Below are 26,805 nucleotides of genomic sequence, written 5' to 3'. Positions count from 1 at the left end.
TTTACTCACCGGTGCAACTGCACTTCAGTGAGAGGTACTCCCAATGTATTGTGGAGCAAGTGATGCAGTTACTTGGATCTTCTGAAAGTATCAAGAAGACTCGTAAGGGGAATTGTTACTTATGATGTTGTTACTCAATTAGTTAAAAACAGATATACATACTTTGATTAAAAGCAGATTGTCCACGGTGACAAAACGACCTCCTCTTTACTTCTAACGTGATATATTTTAGTCCCCTATTAGGTGAATATTAAAATAAATATAAATCCCACGAGTCTAAGCCAGTGAATGTTATAGCTCACTGTCGTTAACTAATATCTCACCTCAAGGTTTATAAAGGAGTGTTAAATTCGGAGTCTGTCTCAATATGACACCCATGATTTTTCTTTAAGGTATAGACCTTCCTAGTTTTAAAAGATGTAAAAAACCCTTTTAATTGTATCAGTCCATTACTTTACATTATCTGTTTTTAGTTGAAGGATATTAGTCAAATTATAAATTTCTCACCGTTATCTCATCAGAGGCGCGTTTCGACTATCACGTCCTTCTGATAGCGGGGTGGCGTTATTCGTGGCTAAATAAACACAAACGGAACGATGTCTCAGTATTATCTACTAAGAATATACGCCTCTTCATAATTCTACCTTTTTCAATATAATTCTACGGTGCCTCCAACTCATACACGTATCCCTATTTAGAGTAATGGCTACCGGAGTCCCTTGTCTGAATAAGTCAACATCTATCACTATGGTGACTCTGCATGTTACAATTCATAAGAATGTCACTACAATATCTGCTGAATCCAAAATACTCAAGGAGATTCATTTCTTAATAATAAACGACACAATGGGTGCCTTGTCTGAATGAGTCAACATCTATCACTGTGGTGACTTTGCATGTTACAATGCATAAGAATGTCACTACAATATCTGCTGAATCCAAAATACTCAAGGAGGTTCATCTCTTAATAAACAAACGACCAAATGGGTGCCCATTGAAAAAACTTCCTAATAGATACACTGTTGGGCTAATCCCCAGTTTGACACGTTGCCTCTACATTCCACCCTCCGATCAAACCTGTGTCGATCTATTAATGTAAAGTGGCCCTTGAATCGCAAATCGGAGTAGAACCCGCACGGTGGAAACTCATACCTCTAAACTCAGACGATTCGCTGTCCCCGGTATATGACCTGGATCGTGGTCGATACAATAGATACACGCCCCGTGTTTTGGTTGCCATTTTATCTTTATTCCTACATGCGTGCTCACGTCATTACGCCCGATCGCGTAACTCGGTTTCAACAAGTGTAAAAACGTTATTGTCACTCTCCTGTTCGGCCATTCAGCAAGCTAGCTCAGCGATCTTTATCGCTCTAAGCATATCGTGTAGGCCCATGAACGAACATCGCCCTTAAGTGCAACCTGTCATATCTATTGATACTTCTTAATATTTGGGCCATATGGTGGTAATAAAAACAAAACAAAAATAAAACCGGAGTTCTTCTTTCGCTATTCCAAATGGCGGTATGGATTGTGTAAAACCGACATCTCAATATATTGATCTAGGACATCTCTGATCAGTCACATACATGTTAGTCCTGTAAACACTGTTTACCCTAAAAGAGAAATATATAGCAATCCTCATCCAGTTTTCTTTGGTATTCAGTCCCCTAAGTATGGTATCAAGGGTCGAGATATACCATTGTTCCCTATTCTTCATCTTAATTTCTACACTGCCCCCTCCAGGGGGATTACAATAGCCCCCGGAGCCCCCTGCGGTGCGGGGGGGGGGCCCCGTGCTCCAGGGGGCCCCCTCCAGTACTGAGCATGGCATGGGAGAATGGTAATAGGAGCTATAAGGGATGTTGCTCTATAAGTTTCCTGGGAGTCGGCAGCAAAAGTAAAATACTGGGAAGATGCTCATCATAGAGCTGGCTGCCTGTATTATAATCAAAAACAGTCCTCGAAATTTTTGGGGTTTGAGGCAACTACGCATGTGCCAGATGGACATATGGAGTGATTAGGCTTTGAGGCTCATCCAGTTTAGTGATGTCATGACGGTGGGCGTGGCCATTTTAAGTATGGCTTCTACTGGGGCATTGGCTGATGTGGCCCAAGGCGGGATAAGTACAGCAGAGCAAGAGGCAGCGCAAGGAAGGTCAATGTATAAGGTAGCAACCGCAGGCACAAAGATAAAGCAGTCTCCACCCGCCCTATGGTTTAGTTGCTGTGAGAGGGCGGGCTGAGGGAGTCCTGCAGCAACCTCTGTTCAGTGTGCACGTGTAGTATGGGGCCTTGGTCTGAGCCAGGCCACTTGCGTGTGCACTTTTCTCCTGTTCTGTCGGCATTTTGGTGTCTTTTTAGCCTGCGTGAAAGGCCTAGCAGGTGCATGACTTTGCTGCTGAATGGGGAACTTGGATTAGACATTCACATATTTACAGTATCACGCCCCCCTTCAATCCCTTGCTCCCGATGACCAAACAGTGGAAGAGCGCTATAAGAACCTTGTGTCACTTTTAAGAGCTGCTGAAGCCTGCCCTTCTGACACCAGGCCCTGGAGGACTTACTGACTGGGAACTCCCCAGCAGTGCATAACTGGCACTGTGGCAGCTGGACTCCAGGAGAGGTGTGCATGTCCATGTGAAGTCAGGTGAGAAATTCTTTATCACTATGTGACACCAACCTCATTGCCCACAATTTGAAACCGAATAGGCCTGCTGTTGACAAAAGCCCAATTTTCTTTTTTTTTAGAAACTTAATTTAAAGTTTTAGACAATAACACAGTACAGGTGTGCAGACAATGCCAGCAAAAGTAACAAGCATTTGCAATGCAATCGGTCTCGGCTTTTGGACCTTATATGTATTTACCTATGCAGCACATTATTGTGGGTACAGAAACACTTACTCCAGTATTGGAGCTTTCATAGATTCACATGCCTGAATCATTCCCCGTCGTCGAGACGGGAGTCTCCGGTACATAAAAAAGCATTGCTTAGTAGTATAGCAAACTGAAAAAAGGCCTAGGCCCATTTTCCTTTGCAACCCATAACCTTCGTTATGTAAAAAAGGACTTAACTTGTCTCTGAACCAATCAGAGCCTCTCACCCTCTAGAACCCTCCTGAGAGAACCTTCTGCCCTTCAGATTTTCTACCGCACGTTGTGCTAGGAAGTCTCCTTTGAGCTGGATCGTCGACGAACAAAGTAGCGTCGTTGACAAAGAAAAGTGAGGTAAAAATCACTATTAAACCTATATCTTCGTCGACGAGAGCGTCGACGATGACGACATCGACGACGACCACCACTACGTCGTCGACGGGATCGTCGACGACAGTGACAACAGGATTGTCAGCGACCGTAACGGCAGCGTCGACGGCAGCATCGGCGACGACGGTTTCGTCGGCGATTTCCACGGCAATCTCATCGACGGGCTCGTCAACGAGAGAAAAACCCCCAGAAAAAAGGGATTTTACCAGGAAGAGGAGGATTACCCCGGATATTACATCTCCAAGCAAGGTAACACCTCTAGTACCATCCCATCTGTTAGAGGAAGAAGACTCACAGGAGGAGGATAATGATGGTCCCTTTGGCTACGCCAGTAGCCCCTCGCAATTACATGTTAAATGCCAGGAAGATGACTGGGAAGATGAATATGGGGGGTTTCAAGTTCGTCCCCAGCAACACTATCAGGAAGAAATGGTGAGCGTCCCATCTTCACTGCTGACGGATTTTCAGTTTATGTTGGATAACTCTAAAAGGAGGCATCCTTTACCTCATACTTCCCAAAGGATACCAGTGACTACATCACACTCTATTCCATGTACGCCAGTGCGAAGGCAAGAGGTTTTACCTGAGTCCTTGCCTATATCACCTTTACCACAACCGGCTCCAGAGACCTCTGATGATGATGAATAGGAAGAGGGGGAGATAACAGACCCTAGTAAAGAATGGGATGATTATCTCATTCCGTCCCCTTCATCTCCTTCACCGAGACCTGTCCTCCGGAGGACATCGGGGGGTTCCATAATCTAATGGAGAGAGCTGCGCAGAGATTTGCGTTCACTATGTCATCAGACAAAACAGAATGCTTCTTGTATGATTTCAAGGAGCCGTTTCGCAAGACAGTTCGATATCTCCCGATTGTCAGTCATTTATGGGAAGAAGGTCTCAAGGTCATGGAGACACCGGCAACGGTTACTCCAGTACTCGCCAGACTGGACAAGAAATATAAAGCGCCCTTGGATGCTCCAGCTTGTCTACTAGGCCACCCCAAGCCGGACTCAGTTATAACCCAGGCGGCTCAGCAAAAGTCAAGAAATCCGTCAGCTCCAATCTCAACACCTCCCGACAGAGAGGGTAGGCGTCTGGACAATGTGGGGAAGAGGTTTTCTTCCATGTCTGACCTTCTAGTGAAGGCGGCGAATGCCCTGGCCATCCTGGGCAGGTATGATAGGCAAATGTGGTGCGACCTATCACCTTACATAGACAGCATTCCTGAGGCTGACAGACAGTAAGCCAGAAAAATCTTCCAAGAAGGTGAAAGGACTTCGGCTGAAGTCATAGATTGTGCAATGGACATTGCGACCACGGCCTTCAGATCTTTGGGGGGAGTGGCAGTCTTACGCCGACAAGGATGGCTGAGAGCAACAGCTTTTAAGCCCGAAGTCCATAATAAGATCTTGGACCTTCCCTTCAATGGAGAAGATTTGTTCGGGAAGCACATTGACGAGGCCTTGCAGAGTATCAAAAAAGATACAGAAACGGCGAAATCACTGGGAACATTGCAGTATAGGAAAGTTCCTTTTCGTGGCTCAAGAGGTAGGTTCCAATCCTCCTATAGAGGAGGTTACCAACAAGGCCGGTATACTTCTTACTCCACCTCATCTCAGCCATACCGTCAACAGTATTCGCAGCGACAAACAGGAGGTTTCACAAAATCTACTCCTAGAGGTCGAGGAGGTCGTCAGGGGAAAGACAATACCCGTCGACAATGACAATGTTCTGAATCCGGCTACACCTATTCCTCTAATGTCGTATGTTCCCCTGGGTGGAAGAATTTCTTATCATCTTCAAGATTGGCAGCAAATAACTACGGACCAATGGGTCCTCAACATAATACAATTCGGACACACTCTAGGGCTTCTGCAAACTCCCCCTTGTACACCACCAAAACACCAAGAGGTCAAATACTTGCATCAGATAAGTCGAGAAATTCGGACAATGCTCCGAAAGGGAGCAATACAACCGGTACCGAATTCCCAGAGAGGAAGGGGATTTTATTCCTGGTTTTTCCTAGTCAAGAAAAACGTTCTCCAATGGCGCCTTATTTTGGACCTCAGATCCCTAAATACTTACCTCTAGAAGCAATCCTTCAGAATGATTTCCCTCCAAGATATTCTGCTGCTATTAAACCCAGGAGATCATATGACCAAATTGGACCTACGGGATGCGTACTTTCATATCCCCATCTATCCTTCCCACAGGCAGTACCTTTGTTTCATGGTGGCCGGAGAACACTACCAATTCAAGGTACTGCCTTTTGGCCTGAAGTCAGCCCCGAGAATTTTTACAAAATGCCTGGCTCCAGTGGCAGCGGTTCTAAGGAAGCAGAAACGCCAAGTATTTCCTTACCTCGACGACTGGTTAGTCAAAGCACCATCAGCAGTAAGTCTTTGTACGAAAAAGGGACCAGTACCAATGAAGTAGTGCCAACGTATATGCCAACTAATGGTAGATAGCCTATATTACATATAGTGCGGTAATAGTGGCACTATTGGACAGGATGATTAAGAGATGGAACTCCATGGGATATCATCATTCAAACCCTCAGTGTGGCTCGCTAATCTGTGTACCCATCTCTGTTCAATCCTGAATAGAGATTGTTTGGAAATATGTTGGTGAGCTTCCAATACAATCCAGTGTAGGGAATCTGGGGAATGTTGAGTCTCTGTAAAGTGTCTGTACATCCTCGTAGTGGCTCGTTGGCAACGAATGTTACTTCTATGTTCGGTAATGCGAACTTTGACCGGACGCATGGTCATCCCTATATATTGTAGACCACAAGGGCAGGTGATCAGATAGATACACTGCCTAGTGTTACAGTTGGTGTACAAAGACTTACCACACTGTTGACGACATTGGGATAACTATCGCATACTATTCCAACCTAGCCTGCGTTGTTTTGTAACCTTGGTACCGACCCTACTAATAACCATCAACCAACGTTTTATTGTTTGCTAGTCTCTGATATAACTAACCCTCTGTACCGGCATACCTTACGACATTTTTTCAGCAACTTGTCCGCCCATTACACCCTCTACTTTTGGTTGCTTAACAGTCGGTATGTGAAGACTAGATCATCTTCCCTATCCAACATGTCCGCCACAGTTTCTGGCGATATCACGTGACTTTACGACTTACGTGATCACTACGGTGAAGCGCCACGCCCACACCACACCCCCGTTCACGTCACGAAGCAGGAAACTGCAGGTATATCTCTCCGAGTTATTCACTCGCGGTCACCACCCCGGTTCCTGGCGGTATTGGGTAGGTGTTACAGCATAGCGTGATTCAACGCGGGTGAGTATACCTTTTGCTCCGTACTCCTGTGACTTCGTACTGCTCTCGTGAGCTACTCTGGGCCCGCCTGGTGAGCTTCTCCTCCGCCTGTAATCTGGCCGTACCCTCGGCCCCGATCAGACCGCCCAACACACTCCTTACTTTGCGGCTCTTTTCCGGTGTCAGTGGGTCGCGCCAAACACGGTTGAGTTCCCACCCGGCACCCCGTCAGTGCCTCTGATTACCGTACCACCTCTGTTTATTTTGGTTTGACTGATTGCCTGTCTCTCTTGCGTCATGTCCCTAATCCCCCATTCCCCATTTTTTGACGCTTTTCATTCCTACAGGACCCAACCGGTGTCCTCTAGTCACCGCCAGGACTGTTGCTAGCAATTTTTAGCAACCCACTAGGTGAGTCCGCAGCTACAATCCCTTGTCCATGAGTATTTTATTATTCTTCACCTCGAATACAATTTTTAAACCATAGATGTTTTAACTGCACGCCCCTTCTTTCTTTGATCTATACACTGGGTGTCAATACACACCATATGCTATAATGATTAAGTAGTTGTTATATGCTCATATATCCAAACCTCAATTCCGTGGTTTTTAACTTGGTGATAATCCTTGTTGATATTTAGAAGAGTACTGTTCAGGTTGTCATCTGGTATTATACTTTTTTTCACCCTTGTCCGCAGGCAACGCACCTGAAGACGTGGTAGGTAGAACACACCTCTCCACGTAGTGTAGATAGTTGCTTATGATCCTGAAGAAGTGCCTAGATCCTCCTGACACACGAGGCACGAAACATGTCGATCTATAGAGTAGAGCTTCATGACTAGACACCTTCTCTAGTACACTAGCCACTCTACACCAATTTTAATCGGGTAGTTTACCTTCCGAATAAATTACTGATAAGGACTAACTGACCCTTTTTAACCTCACTCCTTCACACATCTACACACTTTAGGCCCCCTTACCCCCATGCACCAACCGGCAGGAACAGAAGATCCCCGATAAAGAGCCCCGGTTCGGGTGCCCGTCAAGGATTGCAGCGCCGCCTTGACGAGGGGCAGAGCTCATATGATGAAGCATGACACCCAGCTTGCTGGGTGTGTGAGAGCTCTAGTTCAAACCAAGGGAATTTCCCAAGTTACTACTAGGCCTTTCCGGTTCTGTTTGATGGCATCCACGTCCTGAACTAACTCTTCTATGCACCAGAGGAACTTTGTACCCTTTTTTGTTCTTGATTATTGTATTGGATGCAATTTGCAAAGTATTTTTGATATGTGTGTTTTGGTTTAGAGATACTGTTTTTATCACACTATATATGTTCCCTTGTTTCAGGTCTTGGGTAACAAAAAATGTGCATTTATTTACTGCTCGCTATTCTGATTCAGGCATGTGAATCTATGAAAGCTCCAATACTGGAGTAAGAAAACAAGTTATTTACCTGTAACTGTAGTTCTCCAGTATTGGAGCTTTCATAGATTCATATGCAACCCACCCTCCTCCCCTGAGAGGCTCACCTCGGATTTAGCACAAAGAGTGTTATTGCACAAGTGCACGAAAATCTGAGGGGCAGAAGGTTCTCTGCAAAGGAAAATGGGCCTAGGCCTTTTTTCAGTTTGCTATACTACTAAGCAATGCTTTTTTATGTACCGGAGACTCCCGTCTCGACGACGGGGAATGATTCAGGCATGTGAATCTATGAAAGCTCCAATACTGGAGAACTACAGTTACAGGTAAGTAACTTGTTTTCTTACTGTTCTAATGTGCACAAAGCAGGGAAAGGGTGCAGTACCAATCAGAATGTGCACTATTATCTGATTGCCCCATTACTGAGCCAAAGTTAGGGCTATAACAAATGCTCAGATAACCAGAGGACAAGATGAGTAACCCAATTACATTTCTACTCGATAATCTTCCTTCGTGGGCAAGGAAGGATATGCGTGTCATTTCAGGATTGATCACTGTGCATAATGCTGCATGGGGAATTTAAGCATGAGTAATTAGAAGGGTAATTTTACACATTGAGGCCTGGACTCCGGCATCATCTTTTTTAGTCTAATGTTCTAAATTAGAACGAGGGGACACACTCTTAAGAGATCAATAGCGTAGATTGTTCCTACACAGCACACAAAACAAATTTAAATTTATTGGATGCTTCGGAAATGGCCTTTGGAATACGTTTGGTTTCACTAGGTTGGTGTGAAAAAAGTGCCATCAAATTAGTGGCAAGCCACAGTTTTCCAGGCTGCATTTACTGAAGTAATGCAATTTCTTGTATTTGTGCCTTTCCACTGCATGAATCGTGACGCCCACTTTTGCTGCATGGTTCCATTGACTGCGTTTCGCTGCTGAAACACAGTTTGAGACCATATTCCTTACTTATTTAAATCAGAATCCCCCAAGGCTCCTGTTTCGTATGAACGGGTCTGCTTCAACCCTACATTATTATGCAATAAATGCATTTCTTTTTCTCAAGCCTACCAGTGGCCCTGGAAGTCGAAATGTCTTGCATGCACAGGCACCAGAATGTAAACGTTGAACCTAGCTAGCCGAGACCTAAAAAGTGGGGGGGGCTTTTAAAAATCTTTCTCTAGTGTGGACAAGTACTGGCATGTGTGCAGATCTTTTTTTGCAATGAATTATCTTTCAGCTGAAAAGTCTAAGATAGCAGGAGGATAGAGACACCTTGAGCAAATCGGTGTGAAATTCAAATATGGAGGTCACAGATTAGAACCTCTGTAGATTGACTCAGCCAAAGATCAATCACCCAGGTTTATAACATGAGAACAGTTGAATTATATAAATGCATCACATGCTGTACAGCGCAACGAATACGCAAGACTGAGCAACCACACAAATAAGCGTAAGGCAGCGAGAACCAGGCGTGCCGGGTCATCCTTACATGAAAGCTAACCTCAGCATCAACTGTCAGGAAGAAGACTCAAGGCACTTGGCAACTACCCATAGTGCTGATGTTTGTTAGAATCGGATGATTTATCGGCGCTGCTTCCAATTTTAATCAGCAATTTTAAAACAAAGGTGGAGTTTCAAAACCTATTGAAAGATACACAGTTGTGTATGAGAGCGGTTTGTGTTCATGTAACTCTATCGAGTGCCGAAAAAAGCGCTTTTCAACAGTTTGCAGTTACGGATTGCAACTTTACCAGTCTGGTGCGCCAGCTTAGCTCTTACATTTTGAAATGTTCTTCATGAAGGAATCCTGCTTTCTTTTTTTTTTTTGGAGAGTATCGTTTGTGCTTCGAAAAGGGCTTCTATGTGCTATAAAGCCGCCAGCGCACTGCACACTTTGAAACAATAGAATAGCGTCAACTTAAAGTCTTGCTTCACACAAGCTCAGTGAAGCTCATTGAAGCTATGAATGAGGTGCAGCATCTGTCCGAAATGTTTTCTGAAACTGTCCTATTTGCTAATGAAGAGCAGCTAAGCCCATAATGATCACTTGAGTTGTCTGCGATCCTGAAGCAGCTCTGCCAGGAATGTTTTCTGGAGCAGTGATCTGTGCTGATGAAGAGCAGCTCTGTCCGAAATGAGCACAGGAAGCTGTCGCGAGTACAGACGCAGGTCAGCTTAGCCCGGAGTGTGCAATGCTAGCTGTTCTCTGTGCTAAAGTATATCAGATTTACCCATCAGAGCATTTCACTAGATCCTGTCCTGAGTGCCGAAGCGCAAAGCTCTGTTCAGAGTGTGCTGCCAGCCCTCCTCGGTGCTGGAGTATATATCAGAGTGACCGGCAGTTCCAAGGCAGCACCTTGTCCAGCTGTCCAAGAGCGTGAACCAGGAACTGTCTGGTAGAACCAGGGCTTTGAAGTAGAAGGGGTGCTCGGTACTGAACAGTTTCGGTCCTTCACGGCGGAGCGTTCTGAGCTCTTTCTAAAACTGTCGGAGACTCACACGGGGAGTCTCAGCTGTACTTAAAGATAAAGCATGGCGGTCGCTCTGATTATACGTGGGATACTTTTGGTGCATGCGTATAATATAAGGTAGTGCGCGCATGTTAATACGCACTATTTTAAAATAACAATTACGCTGTGTAACGAGACTGTAGTTAGGAAGTGCTGCCTCCAGAATTCGGATCAAGAGCCAATAATAGGCACTCTAACAAACAAAATGCAAAAGTTAACCAATGGCAAGCTGCGAGCAATTACCCGGTAATAGACGGAATTTCTCCAAGCATATAGATTACTAGATGTCTCGGAGAGACAGCGCATGCGCACTGCCGAGCCGAGACCTAAAAAGGAAACATGTAGTCATAAGGCATGGTGGTACAGTTCTAGGGACCAGCCCAACCGCATCCACCCCCCTCCCCCCCCCCAACCCCCCCCCATCTGCTATCATTTGCCAGGTATAAACAAACTTTTAACAATTACCATTTAACTCCCCCTCCTCTTCATCGGTTCCTGCCTGGCTGGCTACCACTAATCAAAAGCACACATTTTTTACTTTATAAGCGTGTATTAAGGTTTGAAATAAAATTTTCAAGAGACAACTACCCACCTCTATGTCCGATGTTAGAACACAGAAATGTAATGTGATCTCAAGACACCTGCAATACCTTATTTATAGCAGGCTGCTCGGCCGTTAGCATTCTGCGTATCTGGGCTTGGTATTTCCTTTTTATTTTATAACCATGAGCCAACGAGTCCCAGAATGCAACATGCTACAATTTCGGAAGAATAATAAAGACTTTTTTTTTTCTTTCAATTTACTGCTGGCTGGCAACTTTGCATATAATAGGTTTCCCCACAAAACTGCTACAGTCTCTGATTATAGTTCTGACATACTAGACCCCTTTCTGACTCTGGGGTTACAGCAAACTGCACAGATTTCCTTCATGCCACCTGCTCTGCTGACTGAGATTCGTAGAGGAGTACCAAGATCAATTTAAATCAGGAGTGACCAAATAATAGAAGATTTGTGACACATGAGATGGTCACATCTGAGGTGTTTGTGTGTTCATGTGTAACTGTCTGTGTGTAGCTGTCTATATGTGTAAAAGAAAGAACTCCTTTCCCTCACCGTCCTGACTTCTCTTTCCTTTTTCATTGACTCCTTTACCTCCTCAGCAGCTTCTCTCTCAATCGTGGCACATAGCAAGGGAGCTCCAAGATGTCGGGAGGTCTATATATCAGCAGATGGGTTTTTCTGAAATCAGTAGGTGCTACAGGCTAAAACTTAGATGACTTGCTTGAGCTTTACCTGGGCTTTAGTACCTCTGGGTTCAACTTGGGTTTCTTGAAATACATTACTATGCCAGTGTTTCAGTGCTTGAGCAGCATTGACACAGATACAGAGCATGGCAGCAGTGCATTTACAGAGCTATGTGTGAAGTTGAGGTGCATTTACAGACTTGTTTACAGTGTGTGCATTTGTAGAGCTGTGTGTAGTGTGTGAAGCATATTTGTTTAACGTGCAGTGTGTAATTGCAGTTATTGGTTTAAGCTAGGCCTTAGGGATGGAAATCTTGTTGGTGCCCTCATCCAGTTTGATCCTCTCCCCTCCCAATCCCTTTTTGCAATCCCTGCATTTTCTGAGCAAATACCTACCACACCTAAACACAAACCCCATCGCTGTTGCCTTCAGAGATGTCACAGGTGTCGAGACACATGCTTTTCATGTATTTGGGCAGGTTCCCTCTCTTTGTACATGTTCCGGAATACTTGAAAGTGCATCTCCCTGTACCTGATCACCATCTGTTTTCTCATTCTTTAATTCATTGAACATGCTCTAATTCACTAGATATGTTCACTTGCCGTGTAACAGTCCCCTCCCTGTGGAAATGTTCCTGAGAGCTGACATTCTCTCGATGCCTACCTCTTGTCAATTTCAGCGGACATGCTCCTTGATATTTCACCCATGTCACATGATCTCTTCTCCACTAGAATACTCTCATTCTGATTTGACATGATCACTCCCCTTGATCTTGCACTCTCCCTTCCTCTCTTTGAAACAGTGTCTTTTTTCTTGATGGGTACTCTCTCTATGTCCCTGTACCTAAGCCATTGTGCCCCCTGCACTTCAATTACAAAAAAATTCAGGATTTTTCTGAACTTTTCCCCTCAATTATAGACGAATATCCTTGTGCCACAATCCCTCCAAATGTGGTCTCTGAAGTCTTGTGCTTTGGAAAGCTGCTTCCCTCCAAAGACGATGTTCTTTTCTCTGTCTGTATTTCATTGTGCATGTGTGTGTCTCTCGTCAGGTTAAAAGTCATTAGTGTGAAGCATTTCATTGTTTTTCTCTGTTTCTCCTAAGTTTTGGATGACTTCCTAATGAAGAGGTATAACATTCAAGAGACGAAGTGTTAAAAATTGAGTTTATGGTTGGCTAAGGTATGCACCCAAGTCAGTCAGAACCCTCCACTCTAGTCAGGATAAGGGAGTTACCCCCTGCTCACCCCCTTGGTAGCTTGGCAGAGCAGTCAGGCTTATCCCAGAGGCAATGTGCAAAGCGTTTGCGCAACTCACACACACCAGTGACACACTACACACACTTCAAAAGAAACTCCACACAGTAGTATATAAAAATATCACCTACACTGTATATAAACACATTACACCACTATCACATTATTCACAAAAAGTTTGCCAACTAAGCAATTGTCATAAGCATAACAGTCAGAACATTGTAATAAACACTTTTAAGTTGCTTATTTCATAAAATCACTTCTACTGCACATTGTGGGAATGCCCTGCAAACAGGACACTTGTTCTACGTTCTTCAGAAGGGGAAAAGAAATAACAGTTATCACCATCAACAATGACCATGTGTAGCGAAGGAACAACACCAGGATTACTATGTTGTAGTCAACACTGTGGTGTCAACGATTCTTGAGCACACCGTTCCAGTGCCAGGCTGCTGTTTCAGGTAATTTGGACGGCCTGCCAGTATACCACAGCAAAATGCGGCCAAATAAAGAAAATGATGGCAACAGATTTGCAAAGAGGTGGAAGGCGTTAGGCACCTCTCCTCTAGTGGTGTGCGGCGTGTTGGCCCTGTGCGGCTGGTGCGGCAAGGGCAGGGCTCCTGCTCCGGTCACTCGTAGGGTGTCCTGCTCCGCCTTGCCCGAGGACTGCACTCGGTAGTGCTGGCTGGCTAGGTGGCAGCTGATGACGCTGCGTCTTCATCAGCCTCCAGGGGTGTTGCTGGACAATGCTGGGAACTCCGGTCAGCCGCGCCGATTGCCTGGCAACGCTGAGGACTCCTTTGTGCTGGCTTCGCTGATGAGAGGCCACGGTTGCACTTCCAGATCTTCTACAACATCTGCACACAGCAGGTGGGGGCTCAGCCCTGAACTATAAGAAAGATTAACGCTCACTCTGCTTCTAAGGAGCGAAGCAAAGGGAGGGTTCCACAGAGGGAAACACAAGGAAAACTCCCCAAATAAGTAAAGCACAGGGGAGCTCTCAGTAAAGCACAAGGTCATTTCCAGAAAAGCTCAAGGAAATTTCTTGGAAAGCACATTGATGACTTTGATGTCCCTGAGTCTTCCAAATCAGGAGGCAAGCACACGCAGGCCCTTGGAGATTCTTCACAAGCAGGATACCACAGCAGGGCAAAAAGAGTCAATCATTTTCCTCTGTCGGGAAACAACCTTCACAACACAACCATTTCAATACATGCCATTACATCACATGTCGTTGCAACGCAAAAGCTGTGCAGCAGTGGGTAGAAGGTGTTGGATTTAACTCCCAACACCTTCCCTACTGTTGCACACACTGGAGTTGGAATAGAAAATTAATCTATTCCAACTCCCAGCGCCCCCGACAGAAAGTCGGAGTAAAGGTTTGCGTTGCAACGGCATGCGATGTAATGGCATGTGTTGTAACGTCACATATCCCCTCTGTCACAGACAGAAACAGCAACTGCAGGCCAACTCACCACTGACACAAAAAAAGCTATCGCTCCTCACATAGCTTGTTAGCTCTTCTCCTCTTGTTTCTAGAAGTGATCTCGGGGTTTTAGGTCCAATACTTATACCCCATTTTCTCGTTGTTCTCTTTGTGTCAGGGGTCTCTGAACCCAGTCCTGGCCTCCTTAGTCCAGCTTCACCACAGGAGGAGGAGACAACATTGTGAAAAGGAGACACAGCCCATTCAGGTGCTAGGGAAACCCCTCCCATCACTCTAAATGCAGACGAGGTCTATTCAGCCTGGATATAAGTCACCCAGGCAAGGCAAGGCACACCTCAAACCCCATTGTGACTGTCTAATGTGAATGCACATCCCCAGCTCCTGTCACTCCAAAAGCCATACGGCAATTACTCAAACAGGCCAGGCACACAGGATGGTTAAACAAATAAATGCGTGTTATTAAATTCTGAGTTCAGAGAGCCTAAACTCCATTTCTACATCTTGTCCCAAAGACCAGTAACACTGGTAAAATGTTACACGGCAGCTCCCATGTTAACCTATGGGACAGACAGCCTTTCAACAGTGAAAAATGAAATCCCCAGTATTTCACTATCAGGACATATAAAACACTCCAGTACATATCCTACTTTTCACCTACACTGCACCTTGCTCATGGGGGTACCTTGGGCCTGCCTTACATGTGAGGAAAGGTAAGGTTTGGGCCTGGCAAGGGAGTACACTTGCCAGATCAACATGGCAGTTTAAAACTGCACACGCAGACAATGCCATGGCAGGTCTGAGACACATTTACTGGGCTATTCACGTGGGTGGCACAACCACTGCTGCAAGCCCACTAATAGCATTAAATGTAAAGGCCCTGGCACTCTCAGTGCACTTTACTAGGGACTACCAGTAAATCAAATATGCCAATCATGGATAACCAATCATAATCACAATATACACAGGGAGCACTTGCACTTTGACACTGATCAACAGTGGCAACGTACCCAAAGCATCTAAACCAGCAAAAACAAATCTCGTATACAGTCAAAAATGCAGGAGGTAGAGGCAAAAGTCAGGGAAAACCATGCCAAGGATGCCAAATGTAACATGAAGCATCCAGCAAATGTAGAGATAGGAGTGTGCATGAAGACTGGAGCTCTGAGCTGATGGGGAGCATTGTACTCACCAATTAACCATTTAGAGAGTAAGGGGTCTTGTATAGAAGAGGGGGCCCATACTGTTCAGTGGGCTCTGTGCTGACCAATGTGTCCTGTTAATTGCTGAGTGGAGAGCTCTGAATTTAACATGTAGCATGTACCGAACAGGTAGGGCTGTAGTTAGCGCCAGGACACTCCTGCTGGAGCAGCTGTTTTGCACTTTATAAATCCCCTTCATTCATTCATCTTAGCAGAGTAATCCTATACTGAGTATCTGGGGGTGAGAGCTTTATCCTAACTAGAGCTCTGCACTCTAATAAGTATGGATGGAGATTTGTATTCAGAAGGGTGTTCTATGAGTAACAGCTCTGTACTGAGCCATGAAGGGAAAGGATTTTACAAACCAGGCTATTCAGTATTATGAAATTGGTATCTTTCGACTTGTTTCTAGTGGAATTTCTTGAGTCTTGTGTTGTAAAATGTACCATTTGAACTCCTGTTTTTCAAAATTTGACACCAGGGGGCATATTATCAAGAACGTCGTTAAAATTATCGCCCCTTTAGCGGCAGGAAACTGCAGCTAAAGCGGCGTTAAGGAGCTTGATAATATGCCCTTTAGAATTCCAATAGAAGCCCATGTTCACACCAGAACATGGGCTTCTATCGAAATTCTCAAGGGCATATTATCAAGCCCATTATCGCTGCTTTAGCGGCAGTTTCCTGCCGCTAAAGCGGCGATAATTATAACGCCGTTCTTGATAATATGCCCCTAGGTTCCTTGATGTGTAGGTTGTAAATGCATTGCAGAATTTGAACCTTTTTAGGTCGAGGACTACCGGTCTGCCGAAGGCAGAACCGGAAGTCGAGATTTAATGTTTCCTAGAGTGGCTCCTTAGCCCGCCTCTCTTTTTGCCTCTCCTCCATTGGCTGGCTTCCTAAACGGAGGCCCGCCATTGGAGGAGAGAGCTGTCCCTCCAAATAGGCTCCGTCTTTTTCAGATTCGGGGGCGTGTTCCTTGCTGTTCTTTCCACTTTTTAGCCACGCCCTTTTAGAACAGCAGGAACACGCCCACGAATCCGAAAAAGTTTCGGAGCTTCCATCCGCCATTGTTTTGCTGTCCTCTGGCCGTGAGGATCTTCGTGCTGTTGTGAGTATAGTTGGCGGCGCTGCCCTTCGATGAGCAGGGATCCGCACCGTGCCTTGGACGCCTTTCCCCCTTGTTTAGGACTTGTGCCCTGATCCTTTGCCCTCCCAAAAAACAATTCCTGGAGCCGGGCATGCTGACCTCGCTGCCCCGCACCCTACAGACTCTGGGCTCCTCCAATTGCACCCCATGCGGCCTCGTTGCTCTTGTACTGTCCCAGCGCTCCACAGACCCACCCAGGCTCCGTCCTCCTCCTCACCCTTTTGCAGCCCCTGTGGTCTATTGAAACCCCCCTTCCAGACTCGGCGGATCTCCCTTGCAACCCGTGCCCCCGTACACCCGTAGCCCTCCCGTAGTTATGTGCTCCGTTGCCGATTCAGATCCCTTACCCAGACCGAATACTCCCCCCCCCCCCACCCCCACCCACGCACGCACGCCCCGCGTATGTGTGATAGCTCTAAAACACTGCTTGTACCCATTAATTGTTATCATTTACATAATGGTGTGGTTGACATTAAGGGCACCCCTCTCATACCCAACGGGCGTTGCGCACCCACCGGAGTCGTAGTGTGCTCACCGGACTCCTGTCAAGTCTACATATTTATTTCGGTGATTTCTATAAAGCGCCAACTTGCAGTCGCTACAGAGCGCTGGCGGGATGGGCAGCAGAGAAAGGCTTGGTAGAGTGCGGTGGGGTGTGGGCTGTGCACCCCTGTGCAGTATTCCGGCATCACTCTCCAGCTTGTACTGAAGGGTGGCTGGCTTTCATGCCTCACTAGGCCATATTAGAAGGAGCACAATTTATGAACTGCAAGTAACAAAGGGATCGCGGTCTTTAAAGCAGTGACCCATCCCCTGCTCTCGGCTCCCTCGGTGCTCCTGCCTCCGGCTGGCGCTGTTCGCTCTCCTCCCCCTGGCACTCGGGGTCCATATGTCATTCTTGCTGCAGTTAGGGTTAAAAAAGAAAGCTACTCTGCGTGGGTGTCAGGCCGAGCCGTACCGAGCAGAAGCAACCAGTCCAAGAGCACACGGATGCATTTCCCCGAGGAGAGTGTCACGGGAAGTATGATGCTGGGGTAATTGGATATCTAAAATGACTGTTGGTGCGTTCATCTGTCATGGGTATGGTAAGTCAGCCTGGCAGGCAATGCACTAGGTTTAATGTATTCGTGAAACCTAAATACGTTCTTCATAGGGTAGTTCAGTGCCAATAGTCTCTGCGGTGAAAGGGCGATTTCTTCCTTGGTTAAGTCAGTCGCTGTGTGGAAAGTGGCACTGGTAGCTCAGTCCCCCCCACACACGTGTAAAGCGCAGGGCCCCGTGGGGGTAGTGCACGTGTGTTGTCTGTGTTGAGTCGGCTCTTTTGTCTGCGCCTGGCACATGCTGCAGGGAGTCGCTCTGTTCTCAGACAGATAAACAACTGGTTAGAATAGGATGTTCTGAGCTCGGAGGCCCTTCTTCTGAAGGCAGAAAGCGAATGAGTGTGTGTGTGCTGTACAGAGGCAGTGGAAACAATGAACGCAAACAGCATTCAAAGCGCCTAGCTTTTAAACACCATTTCTAACTGCCCCACACCTTCCGAATTACAGCTCCATGACCCATCCAACTCCTTTACCCCCCACCCCCCCAGTCCTTGTGGGTCCTCCTTTGTACCTTCTCTAGTTTCTCTTCTTTCACTCGATATGTTCCACTAATTTTCCCTGAAAGACACCATCTTTTACTCTTATCGGCCACTCTTGCCCTAAATATCTGGATTTCTTACCCTCGCTCTTTTTTTCTTGTAATTTCCTACACTAATCCAAATGGGTGCTGGAGTAGCGTGCTACTCACCGTAAAAGCGCTTCAACACCTCGTCAAGTCGTCAGCGCTATTTAATTGCAATTACAATACAATACACATTATTGCTTCTGCCCTCTCCCCTTTTTCGCCCGCGCCTCTTCTCTTCGTATTACAGCTGCACGCTGTCCTCTCTTTGAGCCCTGGACTGCTGCCTTTTGGCCATGCGCCAATCATAGGCTGAGTTCCGCTCTTCTCCCTTTCCCCTAATATCTCCCTACCTTTCTGTCCTTCAACCCCCCACCCTCGTCTCTTGTCCCAAGTTCTCGCCTTGGCTTCCAGCCCTTCGCTATTCTTTGGCCCTACATGCCCCGCTCCACCCTGACTTTGCTCCGCTCCTCACATCTGTCTTGGCCCTTGAAGTCACCCCTCCTTTTTAGGTCTGTGTGTGTGTGTGTGTGTGTTTGTGTGTGGGTGGGTGGCTCTGTGTGTGTGGGTGGCTGTGTGTGTGTGTGTGTGTGTGTGGGTGGCTCTGTGTGTGGGTGGCTCTGTGGGGGTGGCTTTTTTTGTAGGTGGTTCTATGCGTGGTGGCTCTGGCTGTGTGTGGGTAACTGTGTGTATAGGTGGCTCTGTGGGTGCCTCTATTTGTGTGTGGGTTGCTCTGTGTGGGTGGATCTGTGTGGGTGAGTGGCTCTGTGTGTGTGGGTGGCTCTGTGTGGGTGGGTGGCTCTGTGGGTGTGGCTCTGTGTGTGGGTGCAAATGCAATAGGTCTCGCATTTGAGAGTGATTAAGCTATTGACATCATTGTAAATAACAATGCAGTTTCTTTAAATGTTTTAAAAACATAAACAAAAATAATGTCATGAGCAATGCCAATAGCTCTAACTTTAACAATGCCGAGACCATTGCATTGTAAATGCTTGTTTTTGTTTCTTGCTGGGGGAGGCTCCACTCGGGAAGACCAACCCCGAACACTCCTCTTTCACTTTGGTGGGCTTGTTGTACTCACTTGCTCCTTCAACTTAGATCTCAGCTTTTCACCCCACTACTTTTAGGATCCTTCAGTCGCCACTGGTGCATGGGAGGTGGGCCCCTAGCACGAGAACTCCTTACTGAGTCTGTAGTGTTGGGGGCCCCCTCAATGTTTTTTGCAGGGGGGCCCCCTCAAGTTTCATTACGCCACTGGCCCCCTCTTCTAGAGGAAGTAATTTTTTCAATGATGAACCAATCAAACTCCATTTATTTGTGGTTCATCCTCGTGTAGTGATCTACCAAGGGAGCGTTCTGCTTCCTGGTTTTCACTGCAGACTTGTGTTCCAATAATCTGAGTCTGAGCTCCCTCCCAGTCTCACCAACATATGCCAGGCCACACGGGCATCGTTGCAGTTAAGGGTGATGTTTGTTCATGGGCCCACACGATCTGCTTAGAGCGATAAAGATAGCTGAGCTAGCTTGCTGAATGGCCGAACAGGAGAGTGACAATAAAGTTTTTACACTTGTTGAAACCGAGTTACGCGATCGGGCGTAATGACGTGAGCACGCATGTAGGAGTAAATATAAAATGGCAACCAGAACGCGGGGCGTGTATCTATTGTATCAACCACGATCCAGGTCATATACCGGGGGCAGCGAATCATCGGAGTTTAGAGGTAAGAGTTTCCACCGTGCGGATTCTACTCCGATTTGCGATTCAAGGGCCACTTTACATTAATAGATCGACACAGGTTTGATCGGAGGGTGGAATGTAGAGGCAACGTGTCAAACTGGGGATTAGCCCGACAGTGTATCTATTAGGAAGTTTTTGCAATGGGCACCCCTTGGGTCGTTTGTTTATTAAGAAATGAACCTCCTTGAGTTTTTTGGATTCAGCAGATATTGTAGTGACATTCTTATGAATTGTAACATGCAAAGTCACCACAGTGATAGATGTTTACTCATTCAGACAAGGCACCTCTGGGTCGTTTGTTTATTAAGAAATTAATCTCCTTGAGTATTTTGAATTCAGCAGATCTTGTAGTGACATTCTTATGAATTGTAATATGCAGAGTCACCATAGTGATAGATGTTGACTTATTCAGACAAGGGACTCCGGGAGCCATTACTCTAAATAGGGATACGTGTATGAGATTGAGGCACCGTAAAATTATATTGAAAAAGGTAGAACTACGAAGAGACGTATATTCTTAGTAGATACTACTGAGACATCGTTCCGTTTGTGTTTATTTAGCGACGAATCACGCCACCCCGCTATCAGAAGGACGTGATTGTCGAAACGCGCCTCTGATGAGATGACGGTGAGAAATGTATAATTTGACTAATATCCTTCAACTAAAAACAGATAATGTAAAGTAATGGACTGATGCAATTAATTTGTTTTTTTACATCTTTTAAAACTAGGAAAGTCTATACCTTAAAGAAAAATCATGGGGGTGTCATATTGAGACAGACTCCGAATTTAACACTCCTTTATAAACCTTGAGGTGAGATATTAGATAACGACAGTGAGGCTATACCATTCACTGGCTTAGACTCGTGGGATTTATATTTATTTTAATATTCACCTTATAGGTAACTAAAATATATCACGTTGGAAGCAAAGAGGAGGTTGTTTTGACACCGTGGACAATCTGTTTTTAATCAAAGTATGTATATCTGTTTTTAACTATTTGAGTAACGGCATCATAAGTAACAATTTCCCTTACCAGTCTTCTTGATACTTTCAGAAGATCCAAGTAATTGGATCACTTGCTCCACAATACATTGGGAGTACCTCTCACTGAAGTGCAGTTGCACCGGTGAGTAACAGATTGCAGTTGTGTATGACATTTGAGAGTAGTATGTGGAACATGTGAAGTATTGATAACCTCAACCGTGGAATAATTGGAGCACTTATAACATAGGAGGAGGATATCGTGTATTCTCCCTGATTATGATACAGATATATTGTAATGCATATATACTATATTTTATTTTTTAAAAAGGTGTGAGTAGATATGTGAACCAATGGCCAGGATGAAATGTAATAGAAAGATTGTGGTTTTTATTTCTCATCTATACATGTATTTTTAGTTTTGTTTATGATCAGTCGTAACAATGAAATGTACTAAAAAGATCGCTATATTTGTTTTTATCTCATACTAGGTGAGATTAAGCCATTTTAAGGAGAATTATCTTTACTTGTCCTGATGAAGGTGGTCCTATTGAGAGTGTACCACTGAAACGCGTTGACGCCGAGCTTTTTGTTAAATTTGGACAATTCAGCAGTTAAACAGAGACAGGGAAGCAAGACCCGTGTAATCTGCTGTTTATAATGGACCCAAATTAACGTTTTTCAAGACAGAGTCTACTGTCTGTGATCATTCTCCTTTAGGGATATTGCAACTATTGAGAATTGTGTTCTTTGATGTAGGTCTTTTTTTAAAAAGTGTTTTTAATATACTGTCATTATATAAATTGTACAAATAGACAGGTTTTTATTGATTAAAATACATATATATTTTGTATACTTTGGTGTTATATAAGTGCTTTGATACTTTAAAAGTGAGCAATGATGCTTGTTGGTGGATTGAGAGTTTACGAGGTATGAATGGCACAATATAGGTCCTGACCAAAGGGAATCTTTTTCTTGACTGTAAATATGTCTACCCAAGTGGTTATTTAGTCCTATTCAGGAAAAATGAGCGTTATCTTGGCATATCAGTTGAAACTCTCTCCATTTAATTCTCTCAAAAGATAAAGGAGCAGGGACTTATGAAGTGTGTCCAGGATCATGGAATTGAAATCCTTGTTGGTTTGCCTGTACCCTGTGTTTCTCAACTTGGGGTGGATGGAGGAGGGATCCGGTAGCTCCCTGTTTCTTCCCTTGGCGTAGTAAACTGACTAGCATCTGTAACCAATGGTGGCATTGTTGGTTTGAAACCATTTTCTTTATTATTTATTCAGAACAAAATTCTTAACATGTTAACTACAGTGGCCATTTTTTAAATAGCACAAGTGGACAAGATGTGTCTATTGCCGATGAACTGTTTCTTGTCCACAGTATTTCTAAATTAAAAGTCCATTATTCTGCATGCTCTGGCAGCAATAAAGCACAGACTACAACACAGAGACTACACTTCTTGATGAACTAAAAAAATGAAAATAAAGAAGGTGGGTAAATACCAGAAGTCCGTATAGTAAATGAAGCCATGTCTCAGCAGGGTTGAATGAAGAAGGAAGATAAAGTGAATGGTGTGGCATTGTAGTGTCAGTGAATCTGTAGGCAAGGACCAATTTGTTGGTTGGGTGGAGCAGAGTATATGGTGTTTTTTGCTATACTGCAGGCAGTTGGAATGTGCTTTAACTCCCAGATGAGGGCAGGCATAAGGAAGAGGGTGAGTGAGTAATGCATTAGAGGACAAACCATGAACTGAATTAAGATTAATACCAGCATTGTAGGTTAGACTTCGAATGGGCACAGGTGATTCTTGTTGGATGTGATATACGGTTCACCTGAATCATGTCCAAAATTATGACACTTAGACATGTCTCATGTGCTGTTCTGGTTCTGAATAGGATTCCTTTATTAGCAAAATAAAAAGCTAGGGGCCAATCAAGTTGATACTTTGTATTTGCCATGCTCATTATCTTGGTTCGCGTAGTTCCACATCCCACTTCCCAAACTTCCTGTTCAAATTTGCTTTTAGGATTTTTTCTGCTCTTTAAACTTTCTCTTCCTTTGGACCTTCTTTCACCCCTTTCAGTAGCTTGTAGTATGTTGTCCTGGTCAGAAACTGTGGCTATGGGAAAGGAGTGTTGCCTCCTCTGCTCCTCGGCGGAGCAAACAACACCACGTCCAGCACTTAACTACGACTCTGTTATGTTTAACACACTCTTCAGGTTCTCATTTTAATTTAGGTTAAAAGAATCCTCTTTACAGCATGTACAGTTGTATTCCATCCAGCTATTCTACGTTTGAGATGTCATCCACTGTTTCTGAAATGTTAGCTTGTGTATGAGTCTGTGTTATTCTCTTACAAATGTTGATGTATTTTGTTATGAAAGAAATCTGTGGTCCCTGAGATGCAGTGCTAGGAGGAGCTTTGGAGATTTAGGTGAGTGAGAAATTGAATTCCCTTGCATAATTGAGTTTCAGAGGCACATCAATTGTCATTGCGGTCTTCTCAAATATATATTTGTATTTAAAGTTGCTGCACTAATTTTTATGTTTTGTAGGTCAATGACAGTGTGTATGAGATTCCAAATTTATCACCATCTATTAAAGGTATTTTGTGGGAAAACTTTCCAACCGATAAAGGTGTTTTCTGTGCCTGTGACGACGACAAAATTTACACTTATGCATTTCATAAGGACACAATACAAGGTACTTTATTTGCACTACTTATGATGTCTACTCATGAGACCTCTTTCAAATTGGAATGAATTACACATTGTATGTGCATTATGTTATGGCAAAACCAGTGTTTTGGTATTACAAATGATTTAAAGGCTGTAGGTGGTAGTTATTATGGCTATTATGTTGAAAACAAGCAGCAGTTAAACTTAAAGTACATAGCCTTCTCCTGTTATCGATTTAATAAACTAGAATGTTGTTCATGTATAATAGGAACCCACACCACCCAAAGAATGCACATAACAACTGACTTGCCTCTTGTTCACTATTGGCATTGTTGTCAGGGTGGGGGTGGAGGGAGGGGGAATGAATGTTTCTGAATTCATGTTTGAAAACTATTACTTTAAAAAATAATACTTCTCAATGCACTGATATAATCTGATGTACTATGGTGAAACGGTTCTGCATGTTAATAAAATACACATTATGAGTTTTGAAGAAACGTCCTCCTATTTTTACACTTTTGCTGCAAGATGTCTTTAAAAAACAAAGCGTTCCTAAAATTAGGCGGTTCAGGACTCCCTAGTTAACTCCTTTCTTTTACTTCAATTACCCTTTAAATAAATGCATGCCAGTTTACTTAATATATCCTTGATGTTAGTGTTGAGTCAAGTAAAAAGCAGTCCAGTGTTGCTGTTGAGGAGGGTTACGCTTGTAAAGTGCAGTAGGGCTGAATGCGGACCCCGGGCCGCACTTTGAGTGTCGCTTATTTATAGGCTCTAAAGAGAAGACTGATATTAGTATATGAAAGTGCCTGCATCATTACCACTCTATCATTCCAGTTCCTTCCCATGTAGTCATGTATAAAAGCATGCCAGCGAAAGCCCCTGTAGTTATTTCCTGGCTGCATGCTGCACAAGATGACTCCACTGTCTTCTCCTGACATTCTGTTGTATATGCTAATGTAGTATTACTGGCTTTGGAAAGCGTTATGGCTGTTCATTTGACTTCTATGCCCAAGCCACACTTACAGTCACATAGGTAGAGTAGATTACAAATACTCACATGAATGTGCCAGTGCTGTCATGCCCTCCCTTCTATGGAGAAGGCACAATCCTGAATTAATGCCTCAAGGAGGACTCAATGGAAAGTCTATCTATCTGCAATTCAGTGCTATATAAAGCCACACGCTTTATTCTGACAAGCAACTGACCTCCTTTGATGGTGGTACATACCATAGCAGTGGGTGCACCCTTTCAGGCCGATCTTCATCACTTATCAACAAAAGTGCTTTGTCAGGATACTAGAAGACGCCCACACTATCCTGGGAATTGCCAAGGAGTTAGACCACGATTCCCAACATGGGTTATGTCATGCGACTAAGGAAGCCCCACTGGGCTAGTGGAGGGTTGGTCAAAGGAGATATAAGAAAACATCCTCCTCCAGGGAGATTGAGACAGCCAAATTCGAGGCAGTGCAGGAGTTCAGAAATTAGGCAGACAATAAAGCGTAGCCAGAGAAAGTAGAGGAGCAACACTAGGTTGACTTGTCCCTTGGGAATCCAATAATAAACTTGCACATTCCCTCCAAGGTGAGGACGGTCTCATTTCAAGGAGAGCAGATGTTACACAAAGGTAATTCGGATGACCAACACTGGTCTGAAGTGGGATGGAGCAAGTCTGTTCTGATTAGGGAAGAGGGAGTTGGGGGAGGATCATTCGGGGGTAGGTCATTTAGTTTCAAGGGAGGGGCATGGTGACTAGTTTAATGCTCTTACCTGGGGCATGATATGAAGTGCAGAGTGCATAATGGCCATGGTCCAAGTGCCAGATGTGATGCCATGAAATGGACCCGCTAAGTATATGGAACCCCTGATTGATTGACATTTTTTAAAAATAGTGATCCTAAATGTCAAGGTGCATAATGCACCAGCAAAATGGCTCGCAGTCCCTAACCTCCTTCAGCAAAGTGAGGGGAGGCATTTGTCTCCTACAGAAATTTTACGGTAAAAAAAAAAGACCGCTTCAGATTCCACTCGAAATTATTCCCTCTGCAGTTCTTTTCATCTGGCCCGTGAAAAAGGCATGTAGGCTATACTGTGTGGCCCTAACTTCTGGGGCACAGTCAAGATTGTATTATCAAACAAGGCAGGGAGGGTTCTGAGCTCAATTATAGAGCTGTGCCCCAACTTGCACACAATAACAACACACTACACACAGCAAGAAAGATTTCCTAAATCCGCTTTCTCTGACATTTTCCCATATGCTGAGCGGGAGTTTATTTTGGGTGGAGATCTTTACATAGTGATGGAAGGCACCAAAGATCGCTCTCATCAAAGAGCTGGACACTACAAGGCAGCGTCCCAGCACTTTGGAGGGATGCATATAGAGTGGAGGTAGACTACATCTTCTACCCTGTACAGCTGGTACATATGTGTAGCTGGGCCAATTCCACTCTTATGCCCCAGGTAAAAGACTCTTGTGCACATAGCATTACCTGATCATGAATCAAAGCACCATGCTTCCCACGACTGGGATCCTTCTGCTCGACCCAATACTTTGAGCATACTTGGATAAAGGGCTAAATAGTACCTGGTAGAGAAGGATTCAGGGGAAATGTCAATGGCCAATATCAGGAATGCACTGAAACTGTTCTAAGGGGTGAATTAATATCAGTGATGGCCTTTTGAAAAGGAAATGAGACTTTGCGTTCAGGCGGGCTGGTGGCCATGCACAAGAACACTTTGTTGAAAACGATTGTGAAGGAAAATAGAACATTGAGTTCAAGTGTGACCCCTAAATGTGGATAGGGCTGAGTGCACCGTTCCCAGAATTAAGCAGAAGACTACGACTTTGGAAATCAGGCTGGTAGGCTTCTAGATAACAAGTGAAAACCCAAGCAAGTAGTAAGAAGGTTTACATTGTGAGGGGTCGGGTGATCCTTTGATAGAAGAA

The 26,805-nt window shown here is 44.6% G+C and overlaps 1 protein-coding gene across 1 annotated transcript in view; it reads left to right on the top strand.

The window, feature by feature from the left end:
* The window catches only part of WDR19 (WD repeat domain 19), a 992,607-nt gene that overhangs the window by 326,813 nt on the left and 638,989 nt on the right, over nucleotides 1-26,805 (top strand). The window contains exon 16 of the mRNA XM_085642250.1: nucleotides 23,734-23,881. Coding sequence (XP_085498376.1) covers nucleotides 23,734-23,881 — 148 coding nt within the window. The remainder of the gene's footprint in view (nucleotides 1-23,733; nucleotides 23,882-26,805) is intronic.

This window comes from Triturus cristatus, chromosome 2_2 (assembly GCF_964204655.1).
Source record: "Triturus cristatus chromosome 2_2, aTriCri1.1, whole genome shotgun sequence".
In the NCBI taxonomy this organism is placed as follows: domain Eukaryota; kingdom Metazoa; phylum Chordata; class Amphibia; order Caudata; family Salamandridae; genus Triturus; species Triturus cristatus.
Note: the sequence above shows the minus strand (reverse complement) of the source record. Positions and strands in the feature narration are given on the sequence as shown.